The sequence below is a fragment of the Orycteropus afer genome, unplaced genomic scaffold (genome assembly GCF_000298275.1).
Source record: "Orycteropus afer afer isolate SDZICR_OR568_19922 unplaced genomic scaffold, OryAfe1.0 scaffold00132, whole genome shotgun sequence".
Taxonomy (NCBI): Eukaryota; Metazoa; Chordata; class Mammalia; order Tubulidentata; family Orycteropodidae; genus Orycteropus; species Orycteropus afer.
In genome coordinates this window covers 4,983,015-4,997,339 of record NW_006921719.1, presented here as the reverse complement: position 1 = coordinate 4,997,339, position 14,325 = coordinate 4,983,015, and the positions used below count along the sequence as shown (strand labels likewise).

The window sequence follows — 14,325 nt, the reverse complement described above, 5'->3', positions numbered from 1 at the left end:
TTGAACCGCCAGCCGTCTGGTTAGCAGGCAAGTGTCTTAGCCCCTATGCTACCAGAGCTCCCATAAAATATCTAATAGCTACATTTAAATAAAAATCTATATGCATATCATGCATTGATATATAGCAGAAATCAAAACATTAAATATGATTAAATCACTCAAGAATAAAGAAAAAAGAAAACCATTGAGATGATCTATCTACATATCCATACTTAAATATTTTTTTAATATCAAACATAGCTAACATTCTAGCAAAGATACCATACTCTGCAGAACTTAGTAGGAGAGCTCAACAGTATGTTGAAAATGATTAAACATAGTAATAATAATAAGCTTTCCTCTATTCTAATGTAGCTGAGTAGAGAAATACAGAGTAAGGGTCTATTTAAGATTTTGTCAGGAAAATTAAATGTTATCAAGCAACATACCTCAATCCTTGTTGGATTAAGAGTATACAATGACCATAATATTTTAATTATTCAATGGAAAAACAGCAAACTTCAGATTTACATGTCTTTATCTTGTATGCTTATAACTTCAGTAAATATAAACACATAAATTTAAAGTAGGACCAAAAGAGCACACTATACTGCCCGTAATACAATGTAAATTCATTTGGTTTCATCAACGTGATAAATTACCTTCTTCCTTTAGCAAAAATCTATAAAAGAGAAATAGTATCTTTCCACTGAGAAAATGGTAAACACATCCCTCCAGAACACATATTCAAATCCCAGCAGAGAAAAATCATTCCCAGAATCTAAATCAACTATTAAAAATCTTCTGACCTAGGTCTATCTTTCTCCCAGTTTTTAGACTTCTCTTTATTTCTCAATTTTTAACAAATACATAGGAGGCAAACTAGATTATGCAGTGAGAAGGGGTAGAGGGACACATAGGTCATCTATAGGCAGATGTATAAAACTAAGAAATTACAGCTAAGAGTCTAAGAAAGAGCACAGCAACAGATTATGTTTTAGAAACAATACTGGAGTTTAATACAAATAACTATAAGTCAAATGAAATCAACAAATATTTATGGGGTATCTAATCTGTGCAAGCTGTGTTGTTATGTGCCGTCCAGTTGGCCCCAACTCATAGCGACCCCTCCTTGGGTTGCCGAGGCAGTATCACTACGGAAGTAGATTGCCCAGTCTTCCTTCCAAGGAGTGGCTGGTGGGTTTGTACCTCCAGTCTTCTGGTTAGCAGTCAAGTACCTTAGGCACTATGCTACCAGAGCTCCAGGCTCCAATGGTATACAAAATTTAGGAGATATTTAACACAACTACTTCTAGGACTAAGTACTTCACCCACATGCAGGCAGTATTGTTTCAAGTGGGAGTAGAGTGAGAATAAATGGAGCACTGTTGTTGTTATGTGCCGTCGAGTCAGACTCGACTCATAGCGACCCCTTCCGAGGCAGTATCACTATGGAAGTAGATCACCCCATCTTCCTCGCCAGCCTTCTGGTTAGCAGTCAAGTGCCTTAGGCACTATGCTACAAGAGCTCCCACTGGACAGTCTTTAATGGGAAGGGATTAAGACTAAGCAATGTTTCATTAGCAATCTGGGTGGTGCTTGGGTCTCTCAAGAGCTCTGGTGACACAGTGGTTCAGGTGTTCAGCGGCTAACCAAAAGGTAGGTGGTTTGAACCCACCAACAGCTCTGCGGGAGAAAGATGAGGCAGTCTGCTTCATAGCCTTGGAAATCCTTTGGGGGCAGTTCTGCTCTGTCCTATAGGGTCATTTTGAGTTGGCATCAACTTGATGGCAGTGGGTTTGGCTTGATTGGGGCTATAAAATATCCAGTAATTCAAGAGCTATTCAAGGGCACACTGTGCAGGTCCTAGGGAGGAACCAGACTTGGGCCCTGATGCAAACAGTGAGCAAATTTTTCCTAAGGTATTCTGCAACAGACAGATAGGTAAACCAACAATGGAATGTATTATGATAACAACAGAGGAATATACTGGCATGGAAGAGGGGGAGTGTCAGTTCTCAAAAAAGGAGTCACTGAAGAGATAGAATCTAAGCCAAGACATTGAGACTGAGTGAGAACTAGCCAAGGTGAGAAGGAAAAGCAACATTCCAGAAAAAGCCAGTCAGTCCAACTGGTAAACAAATATTAAGTCAACATGCACTACATTCCTTCTTTAGGTGCTAGAGACAGAGTCCCCGCCTTCAAGAAGTTTACATTCTAGGAGGGGCAGGCAGACAATCGGCATATGCACACCTACTCAAGCACCTAGGTAAGAATTTCAGATGATGGTATGCATTATGAAGAAAATAAACCAGAATAATGGAACAGGGACTGTTTACGGGAATGTGGTATCTACTTTAACTACGTAAGTCTGAGAAGGCTCTCTATAGGCCTCATTTAACCTGAGATCTGAATGAAAAAAGGGAGGCACTTGTACATTGTGGCAGAAGAGGAATTCAATCAGAAGGAAAAACAAATACAAAGGCCCTGAAATAGAATCATCCCTGGCCAGTGCAGATGAAGCATAGTAATTAAGGGGAAAACGATAGGAGACAAGTCAGAGGTAGGTAGAAGAAGACAATGACTGCTAGCATTTCATCAAAAATCTGTTTATTGTTTTTCCTGGGATGTTATAAGTCTGCATCTCTTGGCCTTCCCTGAAATTAGGTAGGATTGAATTCTAGACAATGAAATAAGAGCCAAAAGAAGGTGCATTTCCCAGCCAACATTTTTAAGACATGGGCATTTTCCCTGCCTACACTTTCTCCCCTTCTGCCAAGATACATATAATGAGGCGGCCCTGGGGAATAGAGGTGCATGATGGTGCTATTAACAAACAAAAATTCAGAAAGGAACCAAAGAGATCTGATGGGGTTAAAAAGAATCAACTCTTCTGTTTTAGTAACTCACATGAAGTCTTCAACTGAAGATGTCAAGTAGATAGTTGGGTATGAGAGTGGAATCCATAAGATGGGTTAAAAATATATATTTTGGGTTCATCATGATAAAGATAATATTTTCAGTCAGGGGCCTTGAATGAGTTCTCTTTATTCTCCTATAGGAGTCCTTGGCTGGCGCAAACAGTTAAGCCCCTGACTACTAAGTGAAAGGCTTATGGTTTGAATCCAACCAGATATGACTTGGAAGAAAGGCCTGGCCAACGGCTTCCAAAAGGTCACGGTCATGAAATTCCTATGGAATGGAGTTCTACTCTGCAATACATGGCGTCTTCATGAGTCAAGACTGACTCGACAGCAACTGGGTTTGGTGTTTTTTGTTTTTATTACCCTGTAAGAGCAAAGTCATATTCTTTGGCTAGTCATCAAATGGCATTCTATAATTTGGCTTCATTTGCTTTGCACTCATGTGGTTCTGCTTGCCCATAACACCCTCTTATCTTCACCTACCCAAGTATAGTGAAACCTCTGAGAGCTGGAACTTGATAGGACTGTTTTGTTTTTCCCAGTCCCACCAGTTTTCTGCCTTGACAGGGTGCAGTCTTATCATTTTCCTATGGCTTGTTTTAGTGGAAAATAATTTGAGTTTTCCTTCTCTGATAGGTTTCTGCCTTACGCAAGTTCTGGCTTTCACAGGCTTTACTTTACATTCATTCTTTACGGCCCCTATCAGATCCTGCTCTGTCAAGATTTTTCTATCACTATCCTAACTTGAAGGAGCTCTTGTGGTACAATGGTTAAAGCACTGAACTGCTAACCAAAAGATTAATGGTTCGAATCCACCAGCCACTCTGCAGGAGAAAGATGAGCAATCTGCTTCCATAAAGATTTACAACTTTGGAAACCCTATGGGGCAGTTCTGCTCTGTCCAAGAGGGTCAGTATTAGAATCGATTTGATGGTAGTGAGTTTGGGTTCACCATAACTTGAGGTAATCTTTCTATTTTCTGGATTTGCAAAGTAGTTCTTTTCTCTGTATCTAAGAAAATTGTAACATTCTGCCTTATTCCATTTCTTCTATTAGTGTCTTAATGTTAATTTTCACATATTTGCTCCTTTACTTTTCAATTAGATGACAGTTTCCTTAACAAGACAAATCACATCTTACCTTTCTTTATATGTCCAACAGGACCCTAGAATAGTGCTGTGTATATGGTAAGCCTTCACGGAATATATGTTTATTTGATCTGACATTTTTAAAACAGTAATAAGGTAGTTAAGACTTTTAGGAACATTTTCACCTAAATGAAACAAAGTAAAATTCTTATCTAAAAGAGGCAGACTTCAGTTATCTGGAAAAACAACTAATTGAAAACAGCTTGTTCTCCAACAAGGCAGACTAGATAGCATTACTGTGCTCGAAATGCAAACATTTAGCTCACAGTGAACTTACCTATATCAATATCTGTAAACCCTTCTGCACTGATTGCATCCATCGTGCTTTTGTCTATTGTGTCTAGACAAAGACTAGCAAGCTGAGGTTCATCAAATAATCGAGCCTAAACATATAAAAAGATAAGTTATTTTTCCTCTAGAGTATATTTAAATTGGATACCCTAAACAGTTACAACTGTTAATTATGCTAAAGCATATAGTTAAAATGCAATTATAATGTCTCTTCTTTAAACTTTTCATTCCACAATCAAATGAAAAACTAAAAACACATTTCCCCTGCTGAGATAACACATTTACATTACCAACAACTATCCTGTTGTTTTTCTTTCCTTATGTATACACTGCCTATTTTCTTATACAATGCTTATTTTGGTTCTTAACCCTCTGGGGTACATAAGGTGGACATCATCAGCCCTACTTTCTAGATGGGGAAACAGAGGCTCAGAGAGGTGTACTGACTTGCTTAAGATTATTTAGCTAGTTATGTTTCAAAGCTAGTACTTATATACCAGCCAATATATTATTTTTAACATAATTTCATTTTTTTTCCATTTCCTGTTTTGATTAGGGGTACAAGAATTTTAAAACATAAGAGTTCTGGAAACCTAAAATGGACTAAGGAAAAACTAGGCTTAACAAGAGAACAAGAAGCAAGTAAATTCACATAATGGAATATTAAACATCACTGAGAACGAACAATCTACAGCTATGTACAACAATGTGGATGAATTTCACAAATATGATGATAAGTTAAAGAAACCAGAGTATATACTGAGCAAAGTAGTATGTACTATATGATTCCAGAAAAGCTAGTATCAATTTTAGGGGGTCAGAAGTAGAGCTGTACACTATGATATGTTGTGGTATAGTAAATTACTTAGTGTGGCTTTTCTATCCATAAGTCTTTGTAAACTCCATGGTGGGATTTTCTATGAGCAACTGAGGAGCTCCTGATTGCTGAAGTTGTCTACCTGGAGTACTTCTGTTGGGCGTGGCACAATACAATGTTCTGGGAGGTTCCCACTCTCTCTCAAGTGCTTAGAGTTCTGATGCTGTGATTGGCTAGTTTGACCACCCTGCCGGGCTCAAAAGGAGGCCTCCTGGAGGCAGAACTCTCTCGGACTGCTGGTTGAGGAAGACGGAAGACGTGCTGCTGAAAGAGACCCGTGCTCCAGAAAGAGACACATGCTGCTGGGAAAGAGACGCAAGAGATGTGCATTGCTGAGTGAGACACCGAGGGACCAGCACTGCTGGGAAAGAGACTGTGAGAGACTGTTGGCCAAGGGACGGTGGGCTGGGAGAGACTGAGCATTTTTCCTGAACTAGAATTGTAGCCTGTGATGCTTCCCTAATTAATCCCATAATCTGTGAGCTCTGTGTGGCCACTGCAGCGAATTATCGAACCCAGGAGAGAGGTGGTGGGTGCTTTGGGAGGAACGGTTGGTGAAAGGGCTAAAGGGCAGCAGCATGTTTGGCCTTGCAGTAATAGGCCTTGGGCTACTGCTGGTAATCCTGTCTTCCTCTTGTGGGATTACAGGAGGTCAGAACATGGGGCCTCCTTGTCGTTTTTGTGTATGTGCTTTATTCCACATGCATATTGTAATTTAAAAAGAAGTTAAAAAAGGAGGGACACTCCATCAACCGAGGAATGGATAAACAAACTGTGGTACATACACTGAATGGAATACTATGCAACCCTAAAGAATAATGTAGAATTTCCAAAACACTGCATAACGTGGATGAACTTGGAAGACATTATGCTGAGTAAAATAAGTCAATCACAGAAGGAGAAATATTCTATTAGTACACTATTGTAAAAAGTCAAGGAAGGTTTATACATTGAAGGAAACTTTCTGTCTTGGTTACCAGGGAGGGGAGGGAAAATTTCTAGATAGATTGGGGGGGAATAAAACAACATTTTGTGTATATACATATATGTATATATATATCCCCCAAAGATTATTAGTGTTTACCAGGGGGAGGAGGGAAGGAGAAATGGGAAGCTTTTGTTTGGGGGGTATTGAGTTTATGCTAATAGGTGGTGGAATATTTTGGAAAAGGATAGCAATAATGGTGGCACAACATGAAAATGTCATCAATGTCCCTGAGCTATAAATGTGGAAGTTGTTATACTGGTGAATGTCTTGTGTATGTTTTCACCAAGAAAGAAGTTAAAAAAAAAAAAAAAAAATTAAAAAAAAAGGCGGGGTACTAAAGGCCAACCTCAAATAGGATTAAAAAAACCAAAACACTAAAAAAGTAGACATGATACCAGGTACACCAATAGCCAATCTTTCACTTTGGCCTAGGGTCAGCTGTTTACATTAAGTAGCATGGATAAACACATGAGGATACACACTAAATTCACTGAGGTACTCATCTGAGTCATATAGACAACTGCTGAGAATGTCGCCAATTAATTAACCACATCATAAAAGGCAATATTATTTGACATGACTGATGACTCTTCATTTAATTTTAAAGGAAAACCCATTTTCTAATGATTCAATACCTTTTTCACTACTGAACAAACTGATCATAATCCTTAAACAGTTACCTTGTTTTTTTATGGAGGAGAGAAGACAGCAATTAACACTTGACACACTGGATTTAATTTTAAAATGTACATATTTTTTAATCAGTAGAACATTTTCTTAATTATGTTGTTGTTGTTATGTGCCATCGAGTTGGACTCGACTCACAGCAACCCCTCCTTGGATTTCCAAGGTGGTATCACTACGGAAGTAGATTGCCCAATATTCCTTCTGAGGAGTGGCTGGTGGGGTTGAACCACCAGCCTTCTGGTTAGCAGTCAAGTGCCTTAGGCACTATGCTACCAGAGCTCCTTTCTTAATTATGTTGTTGTTGTTGTTATGTGCCATCGAGTCGGCCCCGACTCATAGCGACCCCTCCCTGGGTTTCCGAGGCAGTATCACTACGGAAGTAGGATTGCCCAACCTTATAGAGTACTTCAAATATCTTTGGAAATACTCTTCTTAGACTATATTGAGCCAGTTTATCATATTGGCTTAGTCAAATTTTTAATAAAGTTTAATCCTAAGTAATAAAACCATCTTATTACTAGAAATAACTTCCAGTTTACATAAAAGTTGTAAGGTGTACAAAGAACAGCCATATAACTTTTTCCTGATTTATCCAAATGTTTTTTTTTTTAACTTTTTATCCATTTGCTCTTTCTCTTTATGTATGTATGTGTGTATATATCCCAGGTCTCTTGAACCATTTAGAAAGAATGTTATACATATATATCATGGTCCTTTACCTTTAAATACTGCAGTGTGTATTTCCTAAGAATAAAGATCTCTTATGTACCTACAGTAATTGACTTTGGTAAATTTAACATTGACACATTATTTTTATCTAATATACTGTCCATATTTCAAATTTTTCAATGGATTCAATAATGTTTTTGTTTTGTGTTTAATTGTATTTGTTTCCCTCTAGTATAGGATCTAAGAAGTTCTGGTGGCCCACCAGAGACGCTCACAAAGATAATATGCATACAGATGATTTTTTAAGGGAGCGCTAAGGCTTCTGACTGCTAACCAGAAGGTTGCCGGTTCAAACCCACCAGCGACTCCATGGAAGGAAGACTGGGCAATCTATTTCTGTAAAGATTTACTACTGCCTTGGAAACCCAAAGGGGGTCGCTGTGAGTCAGATCAACTTGATGGCAGTGAGTTTGAGTATAGGATCTAGTTTAGGATAGTAATTCTTTTCTTTTTTCTTTTTTTAAGTAATATTTTCTTGTGTTTTTAGTCAAAGTTTACACAGCAGATTAGGTTCCCATTCAACAATCTTTACACACATTCTTCAGTGACATCTGTTACATTCTCACTGTTTCTGTTCTTGTTCCATTTCCAGTAACCCAGTAACCCAGTTGCCCTGTCCCTTTACTTTCTCATCTTTTTTTTTTTTTTTTTTAAAGTAATTGTTGACCGTTTGGTCTCATTGGTCTTATATAGATAATTTTTAAATATATATATATATAGAAAGAAACAATAAAAAACTTTTTCATAAAAACAATCCTACAGCATTTACTATGATTTGGTGATAAAATAAGGATAATCAAAACAATATGAACACATTTTATAAGTATACTCATAACAAAGGACACCTAAAAAGGAGAAAAACTATTGCCCTCAACAACTGCTCACTTCATTGATCATTTCTAATTGGATATACTTTGTAGCACAATAATATTATCCCATTGTAGCATGGTCTAACCCAGTTGTCTTCTTGACTTTGTTTCTCTACTTCATCACCTAATACAAGGTTCATATACTCATCAAAACCTATGATGCATATTCATTGGTTCATAAAGCCACACTTGAATCCAGGATCTATATTACAAGTATATGAAGATGAGGTTGATGGGCTGCATCATCACCTCCTGCACTCTCTGGCCCTGGCAACAGTACATCATGGTGAAAGCTCACGAAGATAATACTCATATAGATGATTTTTTAAGGGACTGCAGTACTCACGGTTGATATTCTTTATTTTGTGAGTCAATCTGTTATTTAGTTAAGAGGTGACCTCAGCATAGTTTCAGTTCAAGGTTTAAAGAATATCTCAGAGCAATAGTCTCAGGGAGTCTTCTGGTATCAATCTATCTAGTGATATGGATTTTTTTAAGAATTGAGGTTGTGTTTCACATTTTTCTCTCATTCTATCAGAGTCCATCTATGGTGACCCTGATCTGAATAACTGGTAGTGGTAGTCAGTCACCATCTAATTCTTTTGGTCTCAGTGTAAATGAAGCCATGGTTCATACAGATAGTTAGTCCAATAGACCAGTTTCTTCTCTGAGTCTTGGATTTTGTGATGGTTAAAACGGTGCTGACTGAGCTATGATTCTCAGTGGCTTTTGGCAGTTTTGCAGTTCGAAGTTATGTAATGATGTAGTCATTCCCCACTATATAATGTAATCACCTCCATGGTAAGATCTGCTATGAGCAGCCAATCAGCTGAAACAGAGTTTCCATGGGGGGGGGTGTGGTCTGCTCAATCTGGATCCTGCATCTGGCTTGTCACCACCTGACCTCTGGTTCTTTGGACTTAAGCCAACAGCCTGTTGTATTGCCTGATCTGGGATCTGTCAATTTCCAAAGCTAGGAGTCTGCCATCTGATCTGCTAATCTTGGGTTCATCAGTCTTTTACCTATGAGATCAGGAGAAGCCTCCAACCTGATTTCTCACCTACGGACTTGGAACTTGCCAGCCTTTACAACCAAGTGAGCCACTTCCTTGAGGTAAATCTCTCTCTAGAGATACATACATATATAAGCTCCACTGATTTTGCTTCTCTAGAGGATGCAGCCTAAGACAAGTTTCTTTCTATCTCTTTTGTTCCAGATGAATACAGACCAATAGGTGTATCTTAGATGGCCATTTGCAAGCTTTAAAGACCTCAGACACTACTCACCAGATTAAGACTAATATGATCTATATTATGCTAATTGACTGAGCTGTCCCATGAAGACTACGGTCCTAAGCCTTGAAACTAGGAACACAAATTTCATGAAGTGTTTGGTTATGTCCAAGAATTATCAGTCACTGTGTTACCAATACACGTTATTATATATATGAATATATACCTCTCCTCACTTAGCGGCATGGCTAGGTACCAAAGACCAGGATATTATGCAAAAACTGGCATTATGTGAAAATGGAAGATGATCACATCAGATCGCAAAATGGAAGATGACTACATCATTATATAACTCCCCAATTACAGCATTACATAACTGTCAAGTAACATCACTACTGTGGTGGTTAAGGCTGTGTGTCAATTTGACTGGACTGTGGTTTTTGAGTGGCTGGGCAGCTGGATGCAGTTATTCCCCATGATGAAACTGTAATCACCTCCATGGTAGAATCTGCTGTGAGCTGCTAAGTAGTTGCCTTGGGGGTGTGGCCTGCTTCTAGTATATATGAACAAGCTCTGAGAAAGGTCTCTAGGTTTCTGGCACATTTTGGATCCTGCATTTGGCAGAGTCTTCATCTCCAGTTCCTAGACTTGAATCAGTAGCCTGGTGTGTTGCCTGCTGATCCTGGGATTGTGTCATTTTACTTGTTGTGGTAGTTAAGTTTGTGGGTCAGCTTAGCTGGGCCTGGTTGAGTGGCTGGACAGCTGGTGGTAGTTATCCATGGTGGAATGTATTGGAGTAGCTGAGTAGCTGCTTTAGGGGTATGGTCTGCTTCCTGTATATAAAAAACAGCTTTGGGAATGTTCTCTAACTTACAGCATGCTTGAACTCTGCATGTAGCCGTGTCGCTGCTCAGCAGCCTGCCATGCTCTGCCAACCTTGGGACTTTCAATGGACTTGAATCCATGGCCTGCTGTGTGGTTTGGTAACATCAGGACTGTGCCATTTTCTTTGTTGACCTTGGGCTTGTTAGCCTCAGCAGCCAGTAGCTGCCTGAGTGAAGAAATGCCTCTAGCTTCAGTGGGCCAGGAACAAGAGGCAGAGCTGAAGCCCAGGGTGAGGGGCTTCACCTAGTCCCCAGAGCCTGGCACTTTGAACTCAGACTGAAAGCCTCCAAATTGTAAGAATAAACTCCTGCTTGTTCAGCCATCCCATCTGTGCTATATTCCTGTCAAGAGTAGCACTAGGTAACCAGAACACTTGTCAATCTTGGATTCCTCAGCCTCAGCAACTAGGAGCTGTGTGAGTCAGAAGAAGCCTCCAGTTCCAGTGGGCCTAGAACAAGAGGCAGAGCTGAAGGAGTCGGCTTTTTGTCGGCTGTGGATTTTAGACTTTGCCACAAAAGCGAGGCCACTCTATGAGCTCAGCAGGGAAGGGTCGGAGTGGAACTGGACCCCCGAGAGAGATTCAGCTTTTAAAGAACTTAAGGAAGCGCTCCTCAAAGCCCCAGCGTTGACATTGCCAGACCCCACTAAACCATTTCATCTGTTTGTTGATGAGAAGAAAGGAATAGCCAAGGGGGTCTTAACACAGCAACAGGGGCCATGGAAGAGGCCAGTAGCATCAAGGGGCCTTCACCTAGCCCTTAGAGCTGGCACTCTGAATTTGGACTTAAAACTTCCTAAACTGTAAAAGAATAAATTCTTACATGTTAAAGTCATCCACTTGTGGTATTTCTGTTATAGCAGAACTAGAGAACCAAGACAATTACATAAATTCCAAATCAGTGAAAATTATGGCCCAGCCAAGTTGACAGATAACCTTAACCATCACAACCATCATTACTCTTGTCTCACACCTTAGCATTCATATGTCATTAATGCAAAGAATAGTCCAATAATAAATTTTTTATTATTGTTGTAAATGCAAAATACCAGATAACAAGATAGCTGTGGTAGTTAAGTTTGTGGGTCAACTTGGCTAGGCCTGGTTGAGTAGCTGGGCAGCTGGATGTAGTTATTCCCTATGGTAAGATTGGTAATTAACTCCATGGTGGAATGTATTGGAGCAGCTGAGTAGCTGCTTTAGGGATATGGTCTGCTTCTTGTATATAAGAAACAGCTTTGGGAATGGTCTCTAACTTATGGCATGCTTGAACCCTGCATGTAGCCACGTCATTGCTCAGCAGCCTGCCATGCTCTGCCAACCTTGGGACTTTCAGTGAACTTGAATCAATGGCCTGCCATGTGGTTTGGTAACATTGGGACTGTGCCATTTTCTTTGTTGACCTTGGGCTTGTTAGCCTCAGCAGCCAGTAGCTGCCTGAGTGAAGAGATGCCTCTAGCTTCACTGGGCCGGGAGCAAGAGGCAGAGCTGAAGCCCAAGGTCGAGGGGCTTTCACCCAGCCCCTTTGAACTCAGACTGAAAGCCACCAAATTGTAAGAATAAACTCCTGTTTGTTTAGCCATCCGATTTGTGCCATATTCCTGTCAGAGCGGCACTAGGTAACCAGAACAATAGTCAATAAGTGGGAGAGGGTGTATATGTATGCATACACATAATGCATATACATAAACCTGTATGTGCCCATATATATACTCACATATACATACCTATACACATATCTATGTACACACATACATATATACCTACACATATATTCTTCAGTTGTTGCTGCTTTTTAAATATGAAAAGTACTAGAAAGGATAATTATGCTATAGTTTTGTGATCTCATTTTAAAGACAAAAGATGTGCTTCTATGTGTAACTTGATGAAATCAGTTTTCTGACTATACTCATGCTATATCTTTTGTATAATATCCCACCTTCTTGGTATTTCTAGCTTCATACCACATGCTAAACCTGTATTAGGAATGGTATACTACAGAGTCATATATGTGCCATAAGGATACATAGTCAATTCTAGTTGGAATTGTTTAAAGTTGGGCTGCCAGATTTAGTTGTGAGATTTTATTTTTGTTTCCAAGATAAAACAGATTAATGCTTAGTTGCATTAAATTAAATGATTTTATTGAAATGCTTTGGTGGCACTTTTGTAAATGCAAGCCTAAAACTTATCTAACTGTGAATACTGAGATTTGTAGATTAATTGCATTTTAGATTTGTGAATTGAGTGACAAAGCACTTGAATAACAACAACAACAACAAAAAAAATATGTCATTTAACTATTTACAATAGCAAAAAGATGAAAACAACCTAGGTGTCCATCAACTGAGGAATGGATAACCAAACTATGGTACATACACAAAATGGAATACTATGCAACCCTAAAGAATAATGTAGAATCTGCAAAACACCACATAACATGGATGAACTTGGAGGATGAATTATGCTGAGTGAAATAAGTCAATCATAGAAGGACAAATATTGTATTAGTCTCTTATTGTAAAAGTCAAGGAAAGGTTTATATATGGAAGGGAATTTTCTTTGTTGGTTACCAGGGTTGGGGGGGGTGGAACACTGTCAGATAAGTAGAGATAAGTATTAATCTGGGTGAAGAGAAGGGAAATGTATCAAATGTGAGTGATCAGCATGGTGGCACTGAGGAAGAGGAAGACATAGAGAGGTACATGGGAGGTACAGACAATAAAGATGAACCCTTTTGCACATACAGTACTGCATTTTCAGTGAAGGCAAACGTGGGTATATGTGTGGATAGATGGGTGGACAGGCTGAACTGTTAGGTATGTCTATGCAGCAGGGAGTGTACCCAAGACCATGTATAGGGTTGGCAGACAATGTTTCTACAAATGTATTTGTACGTTCTCTTAAGAATTCTCAGGGGTATAGTAGAGCTGACAAGGGACAAGGTTGTAGTCACTTCTTGCTCACAGCCAGCTACCCAGAGGGAGTGAGTAGTTGAACCTATGGACTTGAGACCATAGTTGCAGAGCACATCAAGCTCAATTGGCATAATATACTACACTAAACACTGTTCCACTTCCTACTTTGGTGAGTAGCGACTGGGATCTTAAAAGATCGCAAACAGCCATCTAGAAGCAATGATAGGTCTCTCCTCGTCAAAGGAGAATGAAGAGCAAAGAAGAATGAAGAAAAAAGATTCATGGAAATGATTAGTCCAAGTGACTGGTACACCATGCGATCCACAGCATATATGACTATGAGACCAGGAGAACTAGATGGTGCGCAGCTACTACTGTCAACCACTTGGTGCGGTATCTATGTAGGAGATCCTGGATAGAGAGAACAATGTGGGACAGAACTCAAAATCATTTGGAAAAAAAAAAAAGGGGGGGGACCAGGTTTCTGGTCTGATAGAGCCTGGTAGAACCACTGAGACTATGGCCCCTAGCTGCCCTGAAGGTCTGGAATTGAACTCACACTTGTGGCTTCCAGCCAAACAAAAGACAGGCATATAAGCTGAACATTTACCTTAGGTATAGCTACACTCCTTGGAGAGAATAATCATGGGAGAAAGAAGGGCTGTTTATGCACAGGGAGACAGCTCAGGGGGCAGAAGTGCATGGAGGGATGGACATAGGGAAGCGGTAACTATCAGGAGGAAGTGGGAAGGTAGCTGTTGCATTGGGGTAAATTGTAGTCAATGTCATGAGACAAAGT

At 39.6% G+C, this 14,325-nt stretch overlaps 1 protein-coding gene across 1 annotated transcript in view; it reads right to left on the bottom strand.

The window, feature by feature from the left end:
- BTBD1 (BTB domain containing 1) overlaps nucleotides 1-14,325 on the bottom strand; it is a 94,940-nt gene that overhangs the window by 34,427 nt on the left and 46,188 nt on the right. The window contains exon 3 of the mRNA XM_007945107.2: nucleotides 4,329-4,434. Within this exon, the coding sequence (XP_007943298.1) occupies nucleotides 4,329-4,434 (106 nt within the window). The remainder of the gene's footprint in view (nucleotides 1-4,328; nucleotides 4,435-14,325) is intronic.